The 25,723-nt window shown below is 47.6% G+C and overlaps 1 protein-coding gene across 1 annotated transcript in view; it reads right to left on the minus strand.

Annotated features, from left to right (window-relative positions):
• TLL2 (tolloid like 2) overlaps positions 1 to 25,723 on the minus strand; it is a 91,931-nt gene that overhangs the window by 35,992 nt on the left and 30,216 nt on the right. Inside the window, exons 3-8 of the mRNA XM_084903539.1 lie at positions 18,968 to 19,045; positions 9,646 to 9,801; positions 7,251 to 7,368; positions 5,952 to 6,130; positions 4,911 to 5,016; positions 1,396 to 1,520 (exon numbers count right to left, since the gene is read on the minus strand). Coding sequence (XP_084759665.1) covers positions 1,396 to 1,520; positions 4,911 to 5,016; positions 5,952 to 6,130; positions 7,251 to 7,368; positions 9,646 to 9,801; positions 18,968 to 19,045 — 762 coding nt within the window. The remainder of the gene's footprint in view (positions 1 to 1,395; positions 1,521 to 4,910; positions 5,017 to 5,951; positions 6,131 to 7,250; positions 7,369 to 9,645; positions 9,802 to 18,967; positions 19,046 to 25,723) is intronic.

Raw genomic sequence — 25,723 nt, forward strand, 5'->3', positions numbered from 1 at the left:
GCACGGCAACCCCTCCCGCTTCCAGCGACTACTTGAAACTCCTGGGAGCTGCAGGAAGGGCTAGCTGGAGGGCGGCCCGTCCTCGCCTCAGGAAGTCCTGGATATCGGGGCCTCGGTATCATGTTACCGAACAACTGCCAGGCATCACGAGGATTCTGCCTGGCAGTCACCACCCCTGAGGGCTCCATGGAAATTATTTCAGAATAATCATTAACATTCTGCGGGAACAGATACGTTACTGTATGGCCCCGCGGTATTTACCAGCTGCCTCGAATCCTTTTGGGAAGCCAGAGGCATATACATTATAACTAAATAAATACGATGGCATTTCCCAGGGAATGCTATAAGGTTTCTCTTTCAATTCAGCAAGGACACATGATATGTGTGTCCCGTCCTGCAGCCCTAATGCACCCCCAGAGGAGTAATCGCTGGCTGAACGTATTTCCTAGAGGTTCGTGATGGAGCAAAGCCCCGTGACCCTGCTGCTGAGGGCGGTGTGATAACCCAGATAGTCTAAGAGGGCCCCTACTCAAATACCCTGTCCCAGGATCAACGGTGTGCCTGGTCCGGGGCGGGGTTGAAAAAGGTTCCTGGACCTGTTGGTAATGGAGTTTCCTTTTTCCACCCTAAAAGCTGGTAAAAACTTGGCTGTGGGAAGCAATGCTTTGCATTCAAGCTCAGCAGCTTAAAGGGGTCGACATGAGCTCACCCAGCCGAGGCAGCAGGGGGTGTGAGGATGCCAAAGTCACAGGGCCAACAAGAGGGCAAATTCAAGGGGGGCAGGCTTCTGCATGGCAGAGGAGTGGGCATCTGCTCAGAACCCAGTGTACTGCCCAGACGTCAATGGCAGACTGGGGGCCACGGACCGGTCCCCTGGACGGCAAAGAGCCCCAAGACCACAGCAATGACCTCACTCACAGCACTGAGGACCCTCCGCCTTCCAGGGGTTGGGAAGCTGACTCCCACCTCCCAAAAGCATTCTCCTTCGTGCTCGTCTTCCTGCAGCGCCCTCGCCTCTTGTTCTGCCAACACACACCCTTTCCTTCCATAGAGAGGAGAGGCGCCTTTGCCGTGACGGGGTGCACTGTGGTTCTCAGAAGCCTCCTTCCTCTTCTGAGCATCAGGGCTGTGCCAGAGCTCTGCCAAGTCTCACAAGCTGAGCCGTGGGCTCTGCGGCCTAATCTGCAGCTCCCTGTGGGCAACCGCCTCACCGCCTGGGCTTTCCATGCCACCTCCCTCCTCCTCACAGCGGCCCATGAGGCATCCCAGCTGCCAGAGGTCCTCTCTCCAGGTCCTCCCAGCTGGTTTCCCAGCCACAGGGAGCGTTTGCAAAGGGCGGTGGAGCCGTGCTGTGGGGACGCTCTGGGGGCCCTGGGACGCTGGGGGTTCGGTTACCTGGGCACTTGTACAGCTTCCTGGCCTGAGCGATGTCTCCCTGGCTGAGCCGCACGCGCTGGCCGATGGTCGGCCTGACGCCGCTGTCGTCGCGGCGGGGCAGGATGGTGTCTAAGAAAACCCCTCTGCGGGAGGAAGAGAAGGCGAGGGAAAGGAGAGAGAAAAGTCAGGGCTGTCAGGCGGCCGCGCTGGGATTTACAGCCTTCATTTCCTCGCCCATAACCCCGGCGACATTCCTCCTCCCTGCCCAGCTCTCGTGCTGGCGTTTGAGCTTTCCATTTCATCAGCTGCCCGCGCCCTTTCCAATGGGAAAATGACTCTGCCAAGTTTAAAAATATGCCCTCGCCCAGTGGCCCGAGGGCTTCCCGTACTGATGTCTATGGAGCATGTCCACAAAGCTCTGGACAGGCGCAGGCCCAGGGCCACCAGGCTGCAAAACTGCAGGGAACGCCATTCAGAGAGATGATGGTGTGAATGGTGCCCCCTGGAGTTGTGCAATGGTCAGTGCTGAGCATGGACAAGTCTTGGAGAGGCTGCAGAGAGCTCGTGGGAACCTGGACAATGTGAGCCGGCCAGGGGCTGGTCAGGAAGAGCTAGATGAGCTGGTAAAAGTGGGGGTTGGGGTTTGGGGGACTCGCTGGCATGAGGGGTAATCAGATAGAAAGTGAGATGAATAAAGAGAACTGGGGGTACTCGAGAGAGCCTGGGCCTAGAGATTTCTATGTAAGGCCTGGCTCTGCCACCTGAGTGAGCTCGGACAAGTCCCTTCCTCTCTCTGAGCCTCAGTTTGCTTCTCTGAACAATAAGAGATGGCCTAGATCAGTGGTCGGCAAACCGCGGTGATGAACAGGAGGTGATGATGTGGCTCGTGAGCCACGGTTTGCTGCTCTGTTGATTAATGAGTTTGCTAACCACTGGGATAGGGACTTAATCACAAGGAACAAAAATGGCCTGTAATTATTGGAATCAAGAGTCTAGGTCAGTAGTAGGCAAACTCATTAGTCAACAGAGCCACAGTTTGCCGACCACTGGCCTAGATGGTCTCAGCAGTCCCTTTTAACATTATGTCCTCTTCTACTCCCACACGAATAAAGTCTAAAAATGACCTAAACAGATAAGTGGATACACTTCATGCTTTGGGCATGGTGTACCCCCTGCCTGAGCCCTCCTCTCCCCCATTCCTGCCCTATCCTCGTCCCAGCACATCCTGAGCCTCCAGCAAGGTGGTAGGTTCTGGAAGATGTTTACAACAAGAGATGTCCCCTGTATAAACCACAAAGTACTGCGCCCTCCCACCCCCTTTATGTAGGACAACTCTTAGCATTGACATTCTGCTAAAGCACATGTGTCAAACACAAGGCCCGCGGGCCAAATCCAGCCCACCAGGCCTTGCAATGTGGCCCGCTACACGCTGTCATCACTGCACTCCGCTGTCAGTTTATGACATTGTCAGTTTATGACTGTTCAGTAAACCATTCGGCCCGCGATTTAGGCTGGATTTTAGATTTTGGCCCCTTCTCTGATTGAGTTCGACACCCCTATGCTAAACTAAGGAAGGGTTTGGCAGATGCCTTAGGGAATAAAATTGTCCGCTCAGAATTCTCCAAACAAAGACAACACTGTACCAGAGAATTGTCTCCTTATCTCCTGGGTCCTCACCCAGCAAGTCCTCCAAAGACACCACTACCCACGCCCCGGTCCAACCAAGGGGAGGCGGGGGAGCTGCAATAAGCTCAAGGGGATGAAGTTGGAAGAAGACAGCTCAGTCGTAAAGTTACACGAAGACTGGGTTTCCCATCAGCAGGAATAGCACTGCCGCCCCGAGGAATAAAGGTTCTATGGGCCATTTTCTGCTCTTTGGCAGGGGACATGTGAGCAGAAGTAATGACGGGGAGTTAGGGAGTGGGGAACTTTTGACAAAAAGTGGGCAGGAAAGTCCACCAGTAAGGACGCCATTGATAAACATCCCACTGAACAGAGGAGCTTTCTGAAGATCCACGCAGAAAACTGCAGACAGGGCAGCGCAGGCAGCAGCTTGCTATGAAATGGATTTGCCAGAACCACTGTGAACGCTGGGGCGAGAAGGTGAGAAGGTAGTTGTGGTAGACACAACAATGAATCATGCCTCCTCATATCCACATCCCTTTGCAACGTGAAGTCGCCACTCCCCACAGGAAGATGTAGTATCTTTTTTCCATCACTTGAATCCCGGCTGGCTCTGGCCCTTGCTCTGGCCAATAGAATGTGACAGAAGGGATGTCATGCAAGTTCTAGAGCCTGGGTCTCCGGAGTCCCGCAGTCTGCCAGCTGGTCCTTAAGGAACTCTAAGCTCCCGTGGAGGGGAAAGGCCAGCAGCCTCCTGGAGGATCAGAGGTCAGGGTGGGGGATGCATGGGTGTTGGGCCCTGGGTGACCGGCAGGTTTGGGAAATGGAGCAGGGACTGGTTGGGCCACACCACATCAGCCCCAGGGGCTGCAGGCTGCCACGTGGAGACTTGGCCCTGATTTCACGAGAGAACCAGTGTCAAGATGGTCCAAGTGAGAAGCTGGTCACTCGGGTCTTGTTTCCGTAGCTGCCATAACTCTTCGTATTGCTTTATAACTTATCTGTTATTTATTATTAAACATTTATCTGGTACAGATGGGCGAAGGACTGACAGATGGGGCCGCATTCATTGCCTTGTGGGAATCTGAGGCTTCCTCCGCCTGGTTTGGGAACTGAGATTTTGAGGGCCCTCCTCTGGGGGCAGGGAGCACTTCTCTATACAAAATAGCGGTACGGCCCGGAAGCCAGGGCAGTATTGGAATATTTAACACCTGGTTCAGCGCAATACTAACTCATTAACACAGATCCTGCCCACCCTGCCCACAAATAACGGGTCTGGCTGCTCTTGGGGATCTCAGCGACCATCGTGTGTGACCGGCAGCCAGGAGAGCTGGATCTTCGTCCTCACGCCAACCCCAGCTCCCTGTGTGCCCTCCAGCCGGCTGGAGCCTCACTTTCTTCGCCTCTGAAATGAAGCCCTGATTTCGCACCCTCCCAGCTCTGACACGATCTAGCTTCCGGTAGACCTAGCCTCCTCGAGGAGAACCAGTAAACGCCACAGTGCCCACTTCAACAGTGGTTGCCAACCTTTCAGACCTCACGGACCACCAGAGGCCCACGGACCACTGGCTGGTGGCTGCTGCGTTAGAAGACCCCCCTCCAAGTGGACATGGGGCACAGAGCCCCTCGGATATTACGGCCACCGGCCTCTCAATAACGTCCCTTTTCCAGCTTGCTGCTTGTGACACTAGGCATGATGGAACACCCACTTCACAATGGGGTTCAATCTTATTAGCAGGAGCCTGATTAGATTATATTTCACTGCCGCCCAGAGGCCACTGTACTTCAAGGACAGACACGCCAACCGTGCTGGGAGCATGCAGAGACCCGCTCTCCGCAGACCTCCAGGAGTCCTACCCACGCCTGCGGCAGGCACAATAAAACAGACCAGGCGAAGCACAGGTTCCGACCTTGAGAAGGTGTTCCGGGCGTAGTGCATGATGCTGTCAAAGTCGTACGTCTCTCCGAGAGAGCTCACTTCCCCGGCTTCCATTTTTAAGAAATTATACTCCTGACCTGTGACACAACACTCAGTTAAGGCCTTTGAAAAGCAAGGCGGGCACCTGAAAGGAGGCAGAGGGGGGAAAGGAGGGCCCATAGCGACTTCCAAAAGGTCAGTTGAATACCCGGCTTGGTGGAGGTTCTTGTAACTGCTTTTAAGATCGGAAATTTGAAACTTAGAATAAGCCCTACGTTCCTCCAACCCCACTCCCCAACACCTCTCCCCAAAGTGCCACTCCAAACTCTTACACTAAGTCTGCAGTCAGGTTAGTTATCAATCTGATTGGGGTGGGAGCGGGGGACTCTGCTTTTGCTACTGAAGGAACAAAAGAAAACAAGTCAGGGTTCAGTTCAACCCCAAACAGTTCACAATTCAGACTCTCGGAAGCATTTTTCAGGCAACCGTATTCTTCAACCAGATAACGTTCACGGTTAATGTGAACGTCTATGTAAAATTATTTAACACAAGAAGGTATTTTTTTTTCAAATCTAGACGTTTTATCTGCCTTGGGGAAGAATGTTTCTGGGCAGGAATGTTTTTATTTGTACCCACATCCTAATGGTATTTCAGTTTCAAAAAGATGGGTTGCCTAAGTCAGCAAAAATGACTCTTGTAAAAGCAACCAGAACTCTTTTTTTTTTTTTGGCTTCACTTTGATCCTGCAACAGTGTTGTGGTTGGTTCTGTTCCTCTTAGGAAACGGAATTAGATTTCGTTGTCATTCACAACACGGAAAGTCATTTGGCTTCTGCTCTGACCTACAAGCTAGGGTAGGTGACCTCCCAGGAAAGGCTACAGATGGGCGGTGACAGGCTGGTGGCAAACGCCTGCCTCTGTATTTAGAAATGAGCGCTGGTCAGCTCCCAGCAAACCCTCTCTTTCACTCCTGCCTGACCCCGCGGATACCACCTTCCTGGCCTTTAACTTCCAGACTCCACGCAGGCGCTTACCTGGCTGGATGTTTTCTCTGATGATGGTGACGTGCTGGTCTCTGTCTGGCCGGGTGTGTTCATGCCAGAACCCAACCACGTGGCCCAGCTCGTGAGCCACGATGCCAAACTTGTCACAGTTTTTCCCAATGGATATGGCTTGTGGGCCTCCTCCTCGGCGCCCAACATAGGAGCAGCAGCTGGACAGTGCAGAAATACCCAAATCAGCAGGTCAGGGAACAGCCAGGGTGTCATGTGTGCGTGTGCGTGTGAGTCTAAAAGAAACACAGTTTTAGAGCTGAATGTTCTCTCATTGTCCAACGCTCCTCCCAATACAGAAATAACCTCCAAAGGTTCTTGACCTTTCTAGTATACCCATAGAAATAACTCTATTAATTGCATTTTTTCTAGTTCTCTATAAATCTGTACTTATTTTTTATTTTTTGTCAACTTGACAGTGATCTATGTGAGTTGACAGAAATGAAATAAAGTCCCCGGTTGGCCGTGTTTCCGTCAATCTCCCCTTGAATTCCCTGGGGTTTATTTTATGACTCTCAATGCTATGTTGTTTGGTACATAAAGATTTATGACAGTTATATTCTCACCGGAGCTTGTACCCTTTCTCATTATTAAGTCTCACCTTTAAAAAAAAAAAAAAAAACACTTTAAAAACAAAACAAAAAATGCTTTGTCCAAAACAAAACTTGTGATCCCAGCTTTCTTTTTTTGTTAGCATTTGCCCGTATGCTTTCTTTCCTTTTATTTTTAAACCTTCCTGGGTCGTTTTCTTCAGTAGTTATCTCATATAGACAGCAGGTAGTTAGGTTTAAGTTTTTGAAGCCACTATGAGAAGCTCTTTCTGTCAGTAACTGAGTATATCACACTTACATTTATTGGCATAATAACGGATAAATGTAGACATAATCCAGTTACCTTGTTATTTGTTGTGTTTTCCTGAGGAAATCTATAAGCTCATAAAGTTACATGTGGAATTTTACACGTATTTACATCCATCAGATTCTCAAATTGGTTCAGAACCACTTCTCCATATGAAGCATCCTCAATTCCTGTCACAATTGCTCCTGTGACAGGACATCCAGACCCCTGGTCTTTCTGGGGTCTCCCTCTTGACCCACCTGCTTTATCGTTGGATGGTGAGATCATTCAGGGCCAGGGGAGTTTCAGACAAACCCCGGGCTCCTACATATTATAGCTCCTTGGAAATACTTGGTTTTATAGAGAAAATTCAAGACTCGTGAGCCATCAGTGTCATTTGCCCCTCCTGATCCCACCAAGGTGGCCAAGCTTTCGTTTACTTACCCACAAGTTCTGTAACTGAAGACAATAAAGCTTTCTTCGTCCGTCCTCTCTATGAAGGTCACACAGGTGTGCTTCTCCCAGTGTCTCATAGCCTGCTTAAAAATGGCCCTCTGGCTTCCTGAAATGACAAGGCCAGTGCCCATCTCTTCACTCATGGGCCCATGCTTCCTTAGATGCTTTAATGCAAGCTGACTTACAATACAGCTTGTGCCAATGATTAAAAAAAAATTTTTTTTAATAAAAATAAAAAGATAAAAAAAATAAAAAAGCTTGTTTGGGCGACTCAAAGTAGAAATGTACTAGGAATAAGGATTTATTCCCAGCCTTTCCTTTGTATTGAAAGTACTTTTCTAAACTTAGGAAAAAATTATCTTATACAGGTTACCCAAATTGGAAAATTTAGGCTTCTGAAGTAGCTCGCCAGCACAACACTCCACACCCTCATTTTATTTTATAACCATCGGAGGGCATTCCCCTATGCTCTAAAAATTCTATTTGCATGTACATCCTTGCTACCTTAGCATGGGGTTCAGTGTTTTCCGTAGCAACCTTGAATCTGATTTTCTAAAAAGCTTTTCAAAACAGGTGAATTTGATGCTTTCTCTGAACCTGTGTTCATATTTCCTTGATTAGAAATGTATTGAGAAATAAAACAGTAAGTAAATTGTCTGGGAGTAAGAATAAAGTAGTTGCAAACTCCAGGCTGCTAATTAGAAATAAGGAATAACTATTCTTTTCAAAATCTACCAATCGGAGATGAAGAAGACTATTTTGATCTTACTAGAAGCGATGAGGGGCTAGACAAATAGTTTGGAAAGTACGGAGGTTGGTGGATCTGAATTCTAGAGTGACCTTGTTGCAAAAAAAAAAAACAGCCAACCAACCAACGGCAGGCTCTCAGCCTAAAAGACGTGGGTGTGGTGTCCTACTGTCCCTAGAAACATTCATATAGAACAGTGGTCGGCAAACTCATGAGTCAACAGAGTCAAATATCAACAGTTTGAAATTTCTTTTGAGAGCCCAATTTTTTAAACTTCTTCTAACGCCACTTCTTCAAAATAGACTCTCCCAGGCTGTGGTAAATATTTTGTGGAAGAGCCACACTCAAGGGGCCAAAGAGCCGCATGTGGCTCGAGAGCCACAGTTTGCCGACCACTGATATAGAACAAAGAGTAGCTTAGCTACCCCCTCCCCCCCCCTTTTTTTTTTTTACATCTTTATACTTTAGGTTCAAATTGTCCATAGCTCAATTACTCACCGAAATAGCGATCCCACTAATTACAGGATAACAAAAAATCTCTGTGTAAAGAAAGATCTCTATATAAAATCAGTTTATTTTGATGAAGGTTATAGAAATCCTTAATCAGAAAAGCACTCCAGGTCTAAAGGAACATAGTTAAGATACCAAATGTTAGAACGACTATATAAAGCAGGTGCTGGGAGAGGGCATCTGGTTGGGGAGTCAAAGAAGGCCTTTCTGTGGACATGACATTGGCCAGAGACTCCAGTGATCAGAGGAAGCCAGCCAGGAGAAGATGGGGGAAACAACACTCCAGGCAGACAGAGGGGCACGTGCAGGTGTGCTAAGGTGGCAATGAGGTGGGCACGTTCCGGAAAAGAAAGACAGGTGAGGCTAGTGCACAGCAACTAAGGAAAGGGGAGGAGAGAAAGTAGATCACTAGCTGGGAGGGCAAGGGCTGCCCGGAGGTCATGGCCGGGACTCTCCGTTGCATCAGTGGTGATGGGAGCCACTGAATGACTTACACATGTTAAGATAATAATACCAGTAACAGATAATTAATAGCTACTACGTGTTAGGCACTATTCTAAGTGCTTTATCTAAATTAACTCATTTAATTCTCAAAACACTCCTACAGAGTGGAGGATATCGTCCCATTGGCAGAAGAGGGAACTGAGGCAGGAGGGGTTAACTAAGTAACGGGCCCCAGGGCACGCGGCTGGTAAGTGCTGCAGCCAGGATTGGACCCAGGTGGACTAACCATGTCTATTCCCTCTGGTTACCGTCTGGAGTACTTCTGGGGTTGGGAGTGATCCAGGGTGCTCAGGCCGAGAACAGGGGAGCCATCCTGTGTAACTGCTCACACTCTTCCTTCTGCCTGCAAACCCTGTCTAGCTTTCAAGACCAGGAACATATATCACCCCTGCATGAAGCCTCGGGGACCAGGGGGCCACCTTGGAGGGCATCACCCCAACAGAGACTGCAGTTTCCCTGTACCTAGTACATGAGACCCTGTTTGCATGAGGGAGAGTTGGCAGGTAGGACTGCTGTGACCCCACAGCTGCACCATCCCACCGAGTCCTTCCTGGGAAGACTATGTCAACCCAGGGAGACCGAACACCAACCCCCAAAGTAGGCCTCATCTGGGCTCCTGACCTGTGAAGTTCCCTCCAATGACATAGGGGATGACCCCTCCGGGCCATATTCTCTCTGTCCTGGAGGTTGTGGCTCTTCGGACCCGGGAAGAGAAGGTCTCAGCTCTGGCACTTGAGGTCCCAGGGCTCTGCAGAAACATGGCATTCTCCTCGCCGTCTGCAAAAGAGTCACACTGCCATTTGCTTTGCTTTTCATTCATCCTATGCATTATGGTTAAGATACAGTATCTATGAATCCACCAAAGATGTGTTCTAAAGGGAACATTGGATCTGGTTAGGGTTTTGAACCTGTGGATAGTAATTTTCCAGACAGGGCAAGCACGAGTGTGGAAAGTGTACCAGGCGTATGACGAGAGTGAGTTTGGCTTGCTGGAGGCCTTGAATGAGACCATATGGGGCTTGAGGGCAGCCTATGGACCACAGAATTAAGCAGGCACAGACATCTCACAACCCTTTGGGTTGGAGCCAAGTTAGGCACATGCTCTATTCTCAAAGCCACCCATATTTGAGGGAACAAACTGAGTCATAATGTTGAAGTTCAATTTTTTCACTGTATATGACTTTGTTTTTGTAAATTGAAATTCTTATTGAGATAATTGTAGATTCGCATGCAGTTGCAAGAAATAATAGAGAGTAAAGTATACTTTACTGTTTTCCCCAATAGAAACATCTTAAAAACTATAGTACAATTCCAACTGGATTATGGGCATTAACACAATCAACTGGTTTCACTCAGGTTTCTCCAGTACTATGTATACTCGTGTGTGTGTGTGTGTGTGTGTGTGTGTGTAGGGAGGTGGGGGTAAGAGGGTGAGGAGAGTGAGCTTGATGCAGCTGTATCACATGTATAAATTTCTGTATCCACCATAACATTCTAGATACTGAACAGCTCCATCCTAAGGATCCAGGATCCTTCATGTTGCCATATCACATCCACTTCCTCACTCCTTTCCCCGCCAACCCATCCCTAAACTCCCAACTACTAATCTGGTCTCAATTTCTAAAATATTTATCATCTGAACACTATTATAAAAATTAAATCTTACACTATATGACCTTTGGGAATTGGCTCTCCTTACTCAGTGCAATACCCGGAGACTCATCCAAGTTGTTGCATGTGTCAATAGTTTCTTTTTTATGCTAATGAGTATTCCCTGATATGTATGTCCTACAGTTTGTTTAACCGTTCACCTCTTGAAAGACTTCTATTACAAATAAAGCTGTTATGAACATTCATGCACTACAGTTTGTGTGAAGATAGTTTTTTATTTCTCTGAGATAAATATCCAAGAATGGAGTTGCTGAGTCATATAGCAATTGGGTTTATTTCTGGGTCCTCTATTCTGTGCTATTGATCTATATGTTTACTTCTCTGCTAATATGACACTGTCTTGATTACTACAGTTATATAGTGAGGTATTTAATATCAGATAGAGTGAGTACTCCTACTTTAGACTTCTTTTCCATGATTGTTTTAGCTATGTTTTCAAATAAATGTTTATGTGTCTTCCCCTGTAAATTTTAGAATAAACTTCTCTATACCAACAATAAAACCATGCTGGGATTTTTATAGGAATTACATTAAACCTATAGATCAATTTGAAGAGAATTGGCATCTTTACACCTTAAACAGTCTCATTTTATCCTCCATGTTGCTATGCCTTTTTTCACATTTTCTGTCTCCTTATCTCCGTGGTAAAATTTCCATGTTCACTTTCTAATTTTTCACCTAAAATTTCCTAGTTCACTTCACTAATTCTCTCTTCAATTGTGTTCAATATAATGTTTATCCCATTCCAGTTTCAATAAACATCGTTGTCATTTCTAGTGCCCTATTTAGGGGCTTCTAAATTTGCCTGTTCTTTTGTTTTGCTTTTCCCCACCAGGGTTCAGATTCTTCCACTGGATCTTCCGTTAGTTTATGTATATTTATTTAATGTCATACAGATTGTTCTATTATTTCCATACCTTGGGGTATTAATTCTCCAACGTATTGTCTCTGCTGATTCTTCCTTACAGATTAATACCTTTTCTGTGTTTCTCACGTTTTTATTTAAAGTTTTTTTTTAGGTGAGATGACTCCTTTCCACAGGAGTCCTCCAGGTTCTCATCATGAGTGTGACCCCGTTTTTCATTTTTTTCAGGGTTCTTGAAATGCTGTGGATCCTAGACCCATCATTACATTAATGTCTAAGTTTAGGGTTTCCATATATCCTATCTAATAAAAGGGTAATATGCAAATTAACCATCACTCCATCACAAAGATGGCAGCACCCATAGCCACAAGACAGCAGCACCCAGTCCTCTCAGCCCTGCAGGAGTCCCCCAGTCTCAGGGGTGGGGGAAGGCAGCCACTGAGAGCAGGCAGCGTGAGCGGCCTGGTGGAATACTTGCTTTGTTGCCATGGCGATGAGGTAAGCATTCCGTGCCCAGCCGCGGATGGTCCTCTGGCCAGGCCAGGGCACGGATGGGCCTCTGGGCCATGCACAGCCCCTGGGCAGCGGGTGCGGTGAGGCCAGGCCCCACAGAGAGCTCCTGGCGCACAGATTCATGCGCAAGGCTACTAATAGGAAATATAATTTGAGAATGTATACCTATATGAGCGACAGGCTTTGGGATTCAGTTTCTCATAGAAGATATTTTCCCCCACTTGGAGCCTAGGAAAGACAGCAAGATTTGTTGCCATTCCTGTCAGTTTCAATGTCCTCTGCAATCTTGCCTCCATCCGAAGGTTCGCTCCATGTGTTTATGTTTCCCATTCTCTTCTGATCAGGGCAATTTCCCGTTCCTTCCTTTGAGCTTAACTCCGTATTTTTAATTTGGGGTGGAGAAGAGGTTCCATGTTTTTTCAGCAGGTCTCTGTTTGTATAAAAGGTCCCCACTTGTTCAACGGGTCATATCACCAGAACCAAAAAATTGGCATGTAATCCATTTTTGAACCTGAAAAGAATTGTTTCACTGCTAGAATTTCTAGATCAGAAGTCGTGCACTTGCAGCTCTTGGGATAAACCCAACCCACAGATGTGTTTTGTTTGGCCTGAACACTTTTGGCCCACACCGTGTTTTTTGTTTTGTTTTGTTTTTTTATCTTACTTTAGTAGCCAATTTTTAAAAATCAAAATATTTCACATAAACATGCAGATTTTCTAGTTTTTCTTTAAAAACGGTAAGACCTGGCAACAGTGAGCTAACCTTCTGTCATTTACAACCCACTGGAGCTAAGTAGCACCTCCTCCCCATAGTCAGTTTCCGGCATTTCTCTCCCACGTCCCCCTGTCCCAGCCAGCCAATTTCACCCACTGACATTACCTGCTTGGCCTTCACATATATTCTAACTCGCTGTCTCAGCCCTAGACTACAAATTGCACCCAGATTCCCAATATGAGTTGCCCCAGTAGACTGGAAGGTCCCCGGGGGCCAGGATCTGTCACTGGCTTATTCACACTCTGTTCACACCCAGCACTTTGCCTGGTCTGGGTTTTCACATTTTGAATGAATTAATTAAAGAATGGGTGAGTTACGCTAAAAATAAACAGCCCCACAGTCCAAACCACCCTGTGGTGGAAACCTCTTCCGAATACTGGCAGCCCCCAAACCCCTAACGTTTAAATACTGAGAATCATCACGTCTTAAGTAATCACAGGCAGCGCTGTAGCAAGTGGAAGTTTGTTATTCATTTCCCATATGGTTTTCAACAAGTCTCTTAATTTTCCTCGGCCTCCAACTCTCCTCTGGAGGATGGACAAGAATACTTCTCTCTCTCGGAGGCGCTCACCCTAAGACAGAGCCTGTTCCCCCGACAAGCTGTGTTATACACGCATGTGACCCAGTACTGTCAGGGCCGGTATGCAGCCGAGTCAGCATGGGAAAGTCTTAAGTGCACCTGGAAAGAAACCAGGCTGTAATTTCCAGAGATGGGTTATTGAATGACAGCTTCCCCCTCGGTCCGGTGAGAAATTTAATTTGCCAAGGACTCAACACAGGAAGCATTTGCCGATTAAAAATATGTCTAAACAGATGTTCCGCTTAGCCTGGAAGAAGGATCTTAATGCAACTGTCATTATTGGATTTTCTTGGATTACTACTATCTGGAACCGGAGTGCAAATAGAAGGATGTAATTATGTATTATGGCCAGGAGTCCTGCATTTAAAAAGGAGCTCAGGGGGTCTGAAAGGATTTAACACGCTGGGGGCGGGGGATGAAGTCTATTTAGATCCTCCGACCCTGGAGCGGACCCTGTCCTCGCCGAAGAAGCAGAGCGGCCATAACTATTCAATGCTCACAGCGGAAGGCACAGCCGAGTCATAAACAGAACCAGGCCTGACCCGGCCTTCTCAAGCGAGGAACTGTGAATTTTCAATTAGTCAACGGATCACTCCCACACTGGAAGTAAACACCCCGACGGTCCAGCCATCTGCATAACCCGCAGCCCACAGATGATGGGCAAATGTGCACCTGGCCAGAGCTGTGGCAATCCTGAGCGACGAGAGAGCAGCTCCTCACTGCGTCAGTGGTTCTCAAACCTAGACGCCCGTTTGAATCAACTGGGGAACTTTAAAAAATGCTGGCCTGGCTGGTGTGGCTCAGTGGTTGAGTGTTGACCTATGAACCTTTTCTTTCCTAGGTCAACACTGATTCCTGGTCAGGGCACATGCCCAGGTTGCGGGCTTGATCCCCAATAGGGGGAGTGCAGGAGGCAGCCGAACAATACTTCTCTCTCATCATTTATGTTTCTTTCTCTTTCTCCCTCTCCTTTCCTCTCTGAAATTAACAAAAAAATAAATAATAAATAAATTCTGGTGTTTGTCCCCTGCCCTGAGGTGCTGACTCAATGGGCCTCCAGTGGAGTAATGCATCTGTAGTTTCTGAAACTCTCCAGGTGATTTGCAAGGGCAGGTTAGTTTGAGGACCACCGAGATAGCCCCACGATTAAGAGCAAGGAGTGTGGGGTGAGAGGGACTTAGGTGCAGGGTAAACACTGCCATTTGCCACCTGTATGGCCTTGGATAAGCCACCCTCCCCTGAGCCTGCCTTCCTGCTGCATGGTGGTGGTGTGGGCAGCTAATAAATGTCAAATGCCCGCTGTGGTGGGGACTCAATGCGAGCTGCAGTGATGACTATCCAGGTCTGCATTGGGGGAGAAGCTGGAAAGAATTGGTAAGGTGAGGCTCAGCGGTTACACCCAGATACGCTGAGGTAAGTGACTTTCAGGGGTGTGGCACTGAGTGGTGCTTTGTGCCTAAGTTGGTGGGATTCCCTATTTTCTGGTGCAACCAGATCCTGTTATTTGCTTGGGCACAAAGCCCATAGGGACTGTTCCCGGAAGTGACAGGTCCATCCTCTACTATGAATATGGTTCTGGAAATCAGGCCCAGCACAATCATGGCTTCGTTCATGGAGCAGTCACATACCCACCCATTTCATTAATCCTATTATCAGCCCCGAAATGCAGGCTGGGCTCCCATTTCCTGGGAGAGAGAGGCTCCTGAGACTAGACCGTCTGTTCAGTGAGCAGTTCTCCCAACCCCTAGCCCTCCCCAGAGCTGGGAGCACAAATCCCACCGTCAGGGCTGAGGGGAGACACATAAAGCCAGGAAATAACCCAGCCACTGAAGCCAGCAAGCCCAGGGCTCCCCTCAGATCCTTTCTCCTGCCTGGGCGGTCTCTTTTTCCTGGAGTGGCGGGGGTGGGGATGGGGGTGCAGGTTGTGATGAAAGGAGCATCTGAGATTGACACAACTCGCCTTATCTTTAATTCCAACAAAACAAGAAGCACCTCCTGACAGTGCCCAGGAGTGTCGATTGGAGAAGGCTGAACGGACAGGCCAGCACAGCCTGCCCTCACCTCCCCTTTGGGGTCTGCTTTCCCCTCAGGATTGTCCCGGGTGCTTAAAGAACTGCTCCTCTGAAGCTGACCTACAGAGCGGAGGATCGGCCTGGCCTTGACATTATTCTCTTCAAACAAACCAGGGTCATTTGAGGAGCTGCAGACTATGGATTTAGCCAGCTTTAGGAGCTTGAGGCGTGGTAGCTGAGGGAAAGCTGTCATCATCCTCCTTAAAAAAAAAAACCCAAGAAGGTCTCTTGTTGCAGTGTGGTGTTGTGTACAACCCCTCCGGAGACAGAATTTTAATGGGCTGCAGCAGCCTTATTCCTTCCTGTCCCTCTTAATTGTGTTTCTCTGCAGCTGTGGAACAGCTGTGGGATTCCAGTCCAGAGGTGGACAATGCACTTGCAATGCTGGATAATATAATTCTTGGAGGTGGAGGTAGAGAAGAAGAAGCAGCGGAGGAGCTACATTCCTGGAGTACCTTTTATACAACAGATATCTGGCTATGCACTTTGTATAAACATTCTTTCTAATTTTAAATCTCTTATGCGGAGTTAGATAACTTACCCAAGGTCATAGCTACAAGTGTGTCTGATTATCCCAGTTTACAATAAATCAGTAAATACTAAAAACCCTGACAATATCTATGGCTGATGAGCAGGTGAGAAACAATGAGGGAAGGTGGCAGATGGTCTCCAAACACAGCCACCAGCAAGTTCTGTCATCCCTGTGAGCTCCTGCCACTTATCATATTAGGGATGGAATCTTTTTTCTTCTCCTTGAACCTGGGCTGGACTTTGGCTTGTTGTGACCATTAGAATGTGACTGTCAGGGAGTTCTGAGTCCAGGCCTTAAGTCAATTAATGGCTTCTGCTTCCTCCCTCTAGGAAGCTAGCTGCCATTCTATAAAAAAGGTCTCTGGCTAGACAACTAAGTGGTGAAAGTCCATGTGGATAGAGGAGTCAAGTGGAGAGGTACACTGAAGCACCAAGGCTGTGACTAAAGTTTCTTTTGGCCTCCCAGCTTCTAGCTGAATGTAGTCAAGTGAGTGACCTCAGCCAACGTCAGCCGAAGAACCACACCACTGAGCCCAGTCAACCCACAGAACCATGGAAGATAACAAATCACTGTTTGAAGTCTCTAAGTTTGGGGGTAGTTTTTATGCGACAGTAAATCATTTAAATCAGGAAAGAAACATTGGTTTGGCATCTGTGTCACTGCATGTGATGGCAAGCCCCTCTGTTTTCATCCCCACACCTTATGCTCCATGGTCACCACTAAGTGCTGGTCATCCAAGGCAAAAATGAAGTGCCACTGAGTTTGTCAGGTGTCTTGGAGCCTGACAGTGCACAAGTCCAAATACCTCTGAGTAAGCAGAGCAGTTAAACACAGATGCTAAAGGGGGCCTGGCACATGGTTCCAGAAACAAACTGTGTAACTGAGAAACGAGTGCACAATGTCAAATGGTGGTGGCGAGGAGTGGGAGCTAAAGTATCTCTGCCTCTCTCTGAAAGAGGTCACATTGACAAGACAGGCATCAGAAACCTAGTAAAAAAAATGGGCAAAGGGCCGAAACCGGTTTGGCTCAATGGATAGAGCATTGGCCTGCGGACTAAAAGGTTCTGGGTTCGATTCCAATCAAGGGCACGTAACTTGGTTGCGGGCACATCCCCAGTGTTGGGGGGTGGAGGTGTGTGTGCAAGAGGCAGCTGGTTGATGTTTCTCTCTAGTCGATGTTTCTAACTCTATTCCTCTCTGTGTAAAATCAATAAAAATATATATTTTTAAAAATGGCAAAGGACAGGACAAGCTGAGCTACAGAAGTGCACACCCACATCACTGGCAGAGGTAGAAAAAGATGCTCCAAGTCACCGGCAGTCAGAGAAACATAAATAAGTAACACTAAGCTACCATTCACATTACTGAAAATAACGATAATGCCTAGAGTTAGAAAGGATATGGGGAAAGGAACCCAGTTTTAAGTTGTCACGGAAATGTGAATGGTTACACCATTTGAAACTCATTCTAGCAGCAGTATTCATGATGGCAAAAGCCTGAAGTGAATATTAATTGGTAAAGAAAGGATGAATAAATGATGGTCTAGTAATACCAGTAATATTTTGCAACTATTTAGAAGAATAAATTGAAGTTATAACAAGTGTCTTACAGGGGTTTTCCATAAGGTATTGATAAATGGGAAAAACATGATACATAAAAAACATATATCAAATATGATCCCATTTTTTTTAAATGACAAAGTTTATAGCTATATATATGTTTGTATGTGTATATGTATAAATCTGTACATAAATATATATGTGCATATATATGCATGGAAGAGTATATACAAAGTAATTTGCATGCATTACCTGGGAAAGGGTAGGAAAAAAGAAGAGAAGGAGGTAACCAAATTAAAAAGAAAAGGAGACAACACTAAAAAAAGTCTGTAATTATATCAGCACATTTACACATTTGTGTGAATTATACATATGCATTTGTGTGAAATTATGTATATATGCATGTGTATCTGTGAAATATAAAATAATATTAAAGCAAAAACATAAAATAAGGCAAATAATAATTTCTACTTCATCCCTACATAGTCATCCCCCAAACTTAGGATCCTGGCACTTTAAAATTATTCCCTTTGCTCTGTGTTAATCTTATGTAGATGAAATGCCGTCGCTGGCAGTGAGCCCTGATTCCCACAGAAAGTAGGCCTCTGAACAGGAAAAGCTCTCCAAAAGGGAGACACCTTCCCATTACCTCCAGGCTAGAATCTTACAACCTGGAGAGCATTCGCAGGCCTGAGCATAATGCAGACAGGAAGTGGTGGTACTTCCAGGCAGGTACCTGCTGATCAGTGGCCTTGCCCACAGATAGCCACAACCTCACCTGCTGCCTCCCCTACAGCCCTGGTTTCTCCAGCCTACACCCTCCCCGCCCCAGCCCCTAACCCAGCTTTATTTTCCTTCCTTCTCTCCCATGCCCACTTGTTCTGTCAGACCCCAAACTTCATCATCCCTCCCCTCGGCCTTCAGGGGCTTCAACGCACAAGCCAAGTTCTAGAGAGAAAGCTCAAGTACAGATCGCAGAGTTTAACGAAAGACAGTACAGTCTCTGAGCAAGCGAGTGCCACACTCTATCCCTTTCTCTGGCAGCCTGCCCACCCCACTCAACAAAAGGACTCACTCCCTCATGCCCACAGACTCCAGGACTTCTTAGTCCACTAAGATAAAAGGAATACAAGAGGTTCCCAAAGCCAGGGCTGTGGAGAGGGGAAATGGGGAGCAGCTGCTTAGTTGGTATGGAGTTGGCTTTTCAGGTGTTGAAAGCAACATAGATCTAGACAATGGTGATGGCTCACAGCATTGTGAATGCACGTAATGCTACTCAATGGTACACGTCAAAGTGGTAAATTTTATGTGAAATTTACCACAGGTTTTTGTGTTGTTTTTTTAAGTACCCAAAGGCCTGGTGGGCCTCACATTACCCTTTCCAGCTTCCTCGCTGCTGGCATTCGCGACTGTAGCATTCGGCCAGCTCTCGAATGACTGGTCTTCACGTCCACCTGAAGGAAAGGAGAAGAAAAATCCGTGAGGAATATCAGCCTTCTTTGCACCAGCACCGAGAGGAGGGAGACCTCTGGTCACCCGGGGGAGGATCAGAATCACCAGCAGAATGATCAAGATTTGTTCAACAAGGGTCTGCTGAGCCCCTACCGTGTGCCAGGACCTGTTCTAGACACTAAGGCAAAAGCAAAAACAAAAACCAACCCTGCTGCTTATTTTTAATAAGCACGCACATAATTTACAAATTATAAACTCTCCTGGATCAGCTCAAGGACCCTTGAAGTCAAATATACAAATAAGCAAATCCCAACGTCAGCTCCCTCACCCCCACCTCCACGAGAAAGCCCGAACGTGAACAGGACAGGCTCCTGGAGGCCCCCCGCCATGGAGCCCACAGGAAGTCATCCGTGCTGCCCTGGCGGAAACAGGCATCTTGGTTCTTCTTCGGGGTGAGTCTCCTTTTAGAAGCTGCCCTGTTTGCTTTGTAAATCAGACTCTGAGGACACCGCCTCCGTGCAGGACAGCGATGCTTGTCAGTAGCCATGATCCATGAGCCGGCTCACATCCCTCCCCACCAGGGACACGGTCAATCACCAATTCTTTTTAGACCCACGGCAAGTCACTAGGGATCCAGCAATGAGCAAGACAGGCAGAGGTGACATTCTAAATGGGTGGGCTATAAACAGTAAGAAAATAAATAAGATCATTGCAGGTTCAGAAAATGCTCTGAAGATCAGATTCAGGATGTGGGGAAGCATGATTGGAGCAGCTGCTTAGAAGGTGGTCGGAAAAGGCCCTTGCAGGGAGGTGACGCTCGGAGATCCAGGTCAGTGCCACCCCAGCAGAAGGCAGGGTGGTGAAAAAGCCTGGATCAGGAATAGACTTGGCCTATGGAAGCGCCAACATGGTGGCCGAGGTGGGTAGGGTAGAAAGCAGGAGATGGACAGTGGGCCGTGCTATTATGTTTTACCAAGATCTCTCTGGCAGGCAAAAGAGAAAGCCAGGCGACCAGTAAGGAGCCTTGTGAAGGTCCAGAGGAGAGACAGCAGTGGATGGGTTGGACAGTGCAATGGAGATGTTGGGCACCTGTCATACTAGGGGTGGAGTTGGAGGCGGAGCAACGAGAGAGGCTGAGGGGACTGAGGAGGGCCACCAAGCACTCCTATAGTTGAGGTTGGAAAAACTGAATGGGTAGTGACACCAGCAAGCAGATTTGAGGGCAAAACCTGGGTCCATGAGAGACTATCATACACATGAATCCACACCAGGCCCATTGGAGAACAATCTGTTTACTAATGCAAGATCATTTCTTACCTTCATTTAGAAACTTGCAACTTCCAAAGCAGTTTCCCTACATCCCCTTTGACTCTTGGGCACCATACTCAGTGGCAGACAGAGTGGCATCCCATTTTATGGAGGAGGAAACTGCGATACCAGATCATTATCCAAGGGTTGTGGATCCCACCCGGGAAGCTGAGGGTTCAGGACAGCCTGACGACCTTCCCCACGTCCCACAGCTAGAAAGGGTCCCAAACACGGAAGCCCACGGTCTGGCCCCAGACAACCCCTGGAGACAGCCCTGCGGTCCCACATCCCAACGCCTGATGTGCAGACTACCTCTTCCTCTCTGGTGACTGACATTGGCGGTGGCCCAGGCGCATGCTGACATTCTTGTATGCCTTCATCCTGCTCGTTCCGATGCCTTTCTGGCCAACTCAGAATCCACTCACACACTCCCTGCAGCTGCCGGGGCGTTCGCTGCCAGCTCCCAGCCCTCTGGGTATTCTCCCAGTTGCGATATCATTTCCTCTCGGGCTAAAGGTTGGGGGAAATCCTGATGGTATGAAAATCATGGGCCGGCAGAGGAATGTGCCATGTGTGGAGTGGAGGCGAGCCCGAGGCCGAGGCTCTGGGACTCGCTTGTCTCCCCTCCGCCATGGAACTGTGGGCAAGAGCCCGGGTATCAGTATTTTTTCATCTGTCAAATGGGCTGTTGTGAGGACCGAATGAGGTAATGAGTTTGTTCAGGAACTCACTCATTCAACAAATATTTATCCGGCACCTGCAACATGCCAGATGCTGTGTCTGCTGTGCAGGATGTGACACTGAACAAAGTCTACCCTGACCTCATGGAAATCCTATTCTGATGGAGGGGGCAGGAGAGAAAACAATAAACAAATAGACAACCAAGTATCTAAGTCGGCTGTGAATAAGCACCATGAAGAAAATAAACGGAGGTGAGAGAAACAGTGACTGCGAGGCATGAGAGTGTGTGATTTCGGTGAGGTAGAAAAGCAAAAGCCCAAAGAAAGTGAGGGCGAGAGTCTGCAGTTAAATGAGAGCATTCCAAAGGGAGGGAGTAGCAGGTGCAAAGGCCCTGGGGTGGGAGTGTCCTTGGCGGGAGAGAAGCGGATATGACTGGGCTGGAATGAGCAAGGGAGACAGAAGTAGGCAGTGAGGTCAGTGGGCAGTGAAGGGTCCGGAGAGTCAGCTCATGTAAGGCCTCACAGGCTATTCTCAGCCTTGGGGGATTGATCCTGAGAGACCTAGAGGGGACCCAGAGGACATAAAAGAGTTTTGTAACTGCACCTCTGAATATGACCCAGGTCAGTGGTCGGCAAACTCATTAGTCAACAGAGCCAAGTATCAACAGTACAACGACTGCAATTTCTTTTGAGAGCCACATGTTTTAAACTTAAACTTCTTCTAACGCCACTTCTTCAAAATAGACTCGCCCAGGCCGTGGTATTTTGTGGAAGAGCCACACTCAAGGGGCCAAAGAGCCACATGTGGCTCGAGAGCTGCAGTTTGCCGACCACGGACCCAGGTTATCAGTCGTGGATAGGAGGGAGACGTAGAAGCTTGGATTTGAAAGAAGATTCCATATAGCACTCGGCCTGGAGGATTGGTAAGTCAGACCTGCTTGGCTCCTGCACAAGAGGCCGGAAACATAAGAAACAGACCCGTAGGGTACCTGGGCAAAGACTGGTTCAGGTTGGCTGGAGGCTGTGGTTGAGAACTGAGTGGGGTGAAAGGGGGGTTGGCAGGCAGAGGAGGGGATGGGTTGAGGACTTCTGATTCCCTTCCCCTCCTAGTGCTCAGGGTCATAAAGCTCTGGGTTGGGGGAAGACAGAGTGTCCCCAGAAGATGGAGCGGGAAAAGAATCTGTGTTCACTAAGTGTCAATCATGGTGCTGACCATGCATTAAGAACAATGCCAAATACATTCCCGGCCTTGAATTGTATAATTCTAGCCTCATAAAAACCAATGACAAAAGGGCCATAAATATCCCTATTGTATAGATGGAGAAACAAGGCCAAGGGATTTGCCTGACTTGAGAGAACAGAGATTATTATTAATGGTGACAACTGGAGGTGGGTCCTGTCTGATCCCCACACCTGTACTCCTTCTCCTCAGCCTCCTCCCCGCAAAAAACAAGGGGTGCCTGGGAGAGGCTGGTTACTCCCAAGGGACCCGTGGCATTTTCAGGGTCTGTGGGGGGGCATCCAATGTCAGTGATGAGGTTGAGGCCATGGGCACAGATCCCTCATCTGTCATCCTTACCTGCAAGAGACGGAAGGCTCTGTCTTTTCTTAGAAGGGCTTTCTCAGAAGCTCACATCTCATGTTCCAGTACAGCTGAGCCTGGAATCTACTTAGAGTTCATGTGGTCTGGCCACTCCCCTGATGAAAACCCTCGCCAGGCTCCCTACTGCTCTTGGGATGAGTTCCAACTCCTAACATAACCACCGAGGCCCCGTGATCTGGGCTCACTGGCCTCCTCCACCTGTGCTTCGGGGCTTCCTGCCACATTCCCACTCCCATCCTCTGCTTGGCCCTCCTTGGCTATTTACAGCACGTGCGTGGATTTCCACTTCTCTCTTAGTGATGCGCCTGCCTGGGCCATTCCCACCTCTTCACCTGCCCAACATCTACTGGCCCTTCAAGTGTCAGCCTGGATACCACTTCCTCTGGGAAGCTGCCCCGTTGACCCTCGGAGGTTAGAGGAGCACCTCCGTGCCCTATCACCCCCTGGATTTACATCCCTCATCACAGGGGATTGTGACTTCCTATTCACCCACCTCCCAGTCTGGTTTCTAATTTTTAGCATTTTGAAGACATTGACTTTGTTTTGTCCCAACACAAACAGCCAGCACTGTGTCTGGCACAGAGCAGACACTCAATAAAATATGGGATGCATAAATGGACAGACAAACAAACGGAGGGACAGAGGGATGGATGGCAGTTGCTTGAAAAGAGAACTCAGTCATTTTTATCGCAGAGGAATTGATGGAAAATTTTTGTCTTGATCCGTTTTGGAGGGAGGAAAGCAGATATTCTCGTAGCGATGGTTCTCAGCCTTGGCTGCACTTTAGGATCACCTGGGAAGCTTTTTAGAAAAACACTGATGCCTGGGTCCCCAGAGGTTCTTGTTTAACTGCCCTGGGCCTTGGGATTTTTTTAAAGCTCCCAGGCGATACTAAAACGCAGCCAAGGCTGAGATTTAATACTCAGAGAATCCTGTCAGAGGAAGCCCCATCTCAGGATTATTTTCTTACAACCAACCTCTCTCCTTCCAAGCTCACCAGGAGTGGAAGATGTGGGACTGGAGACAGACATCCAAGGCTAAGAAAAGTCATTTCTCAAGTCTACACGCGCGTGCGAACAGTGTTGCTCTGTTTCACTAAAAACAGGTGTGGCTGTGGCTAAAACTCCGGCACTAGGCACACAGAACGAGGAACAGAGAAATACAGCCTGATGCAGACAAAGATTCCGGGGCCATGGGGGCGGGACTCAGAGTGTGGGGATATGTTGTTTTCCTTGGATGGGATTTCAAGAGAAAAATATTTGGAAAAATAAAGCATATATACCCTTATATTTGATCTTTGGTTAATTACCTCTTCAGTCAGAGGATATGCAAAGATCTTGTAGATTTCATTAGTCACAGGGGTTTATTCAAACATCTCCTTTGCATAAGAAACCCAGGCTTACAGCTGGTCTCTGGGAAAGAATGCCCTCCAGGCCTTGAAAAGAGAGCCCCGGGCCTGTTCAGGCTCTCGCTGGGACACAGCGGAGGTCAGCGGCCCTCAGGCCTGGGGGCCGGGCTGCAGTGTTTCTCTCCAGCATTTGCAATTCAATCCCACAGTTTCCTTTATGGGACAATTCACTAAATTCAGAGTTGTTCTTTTTTTCTAATTCACCATATAATTCACCTCCCCAAGTTCAATTAAGAAGCAATCTGTTAGCAACTTTGGGAGCAAGCTGCTTTTCTTTGGGAAAGCCCAATTTTCTTCTGCTTCGAACAAAAAAGTGGCTTAATTAGATGCATCATATGAGCCGTTGATGTACACACACCGCCCCTCAGCCGTCATTAATGAAATGTTAACTATGTATATCCAAAGCCATCTAGGGCAGAGCCTGGTTCCACACCTCAGTCTTGTTCATTTGAACAATAGTGGCTACGAGTTCATAGTCTTAATGTGGTAATTAATAAACAAAACATTATGTTAATTATTCCCTCTACCCCTCACTCTTAGAGCCAAACACTACTTGGGTTCTGGCTTTCTTAAACACGAGGATAAGTTAACATTTTAAGTGCTGATTAGTTGCAGGTACAACACATTTGTTATCTAGTTAAGCCTGCTCTCTCTCAAGCCCCCGCCCCTCAGGTGGGTATATCCCCATTTTACCTGCAGGGTAACTGCGGCTCTCAGCAGTTACAATATCACTGGGGACACAGAGCCATTGGGTAGGAAGGCTGAGATTCTTTCCATATCTGTCTGGTGTCAAAGCCAGTAGTATACATTGCATGCTAATGTAACCTTGCCTGGGCAACCTTCCCACTCACGTTTTCTGACGTGAACGACGATGACAGGAGTGGAGCCATGTTAAAGCAGTGCAGGAGCAGCCATTTCAGAGGAACTACCCTGCACATCTTCCTTTTCCTCATCTTCCAAACTGGACAAAACTTCCAGCATTCCAAGAACTCAGTTGGGATGAGAATATCTTGTTTGTAAGGACTGATGCAGCTGGACTTCACCAATAATCAAACCAATCGATGAAGTACCAATCTAGCCTTCTTCCAGATGACCAAATCGTAAGCCAGTCTGTGAGGCTCAAATCTAATCTCACCTTATCCAGCACCAATGAAATAACGTATCCCATCTCCTTTCCCCATAGAACCCTGAGCCCCTCTCCTGTATTGGGGCGGGGTGGGGGGGGGGGTGGGAAAGAGAGACACTATTTGGGTTTTTGCCTGAATCTGTTCTTCCCAGATTACAATTCTTTGATCTCAAATAAACATTGGTTGCTTCTCATTCAGACTTTTTATTTTTAGGTTAACATTGACTTTTTAATATGTACAGCCCTGACCCATCAGAGGTAAATCTAGCATGAAACTGCTATGCTTTAGTCTATGAAAAAGAAAAAGTAATCTCCAGTAAAGATCGTAAAAACTGTTTTATTACCAGTCCATTCATCCAATACATATTGGCTGAGGGCCTCCTTTGGACAGCACTGTGTTGGGTTCCTTAAGGCAGAACAGGCAGGGCTTACCTTCCTGGTGCCTTCACGGTTCCATGGAGGGAATGAAAATCAACAACAAACAGATCATTTCATGGAGGGATTAAGCACGTTGAAGAAATTAAAACAGAGCTTTTGAGAGAGCAATGGCTGGTG

The sequence above is a fragment of the Pipistrellus hanaki genome (genome assembly GCF_964339955.1).
Source record: "Pipistrellus hanaki genome assembly, chromosome: 14".
NCBI lineage: Eukaryota > Metazoa > Chordata > Mammalia > Chiroptera > Vespertilionidae > Pipistrellus > Pipistrellus hanaki.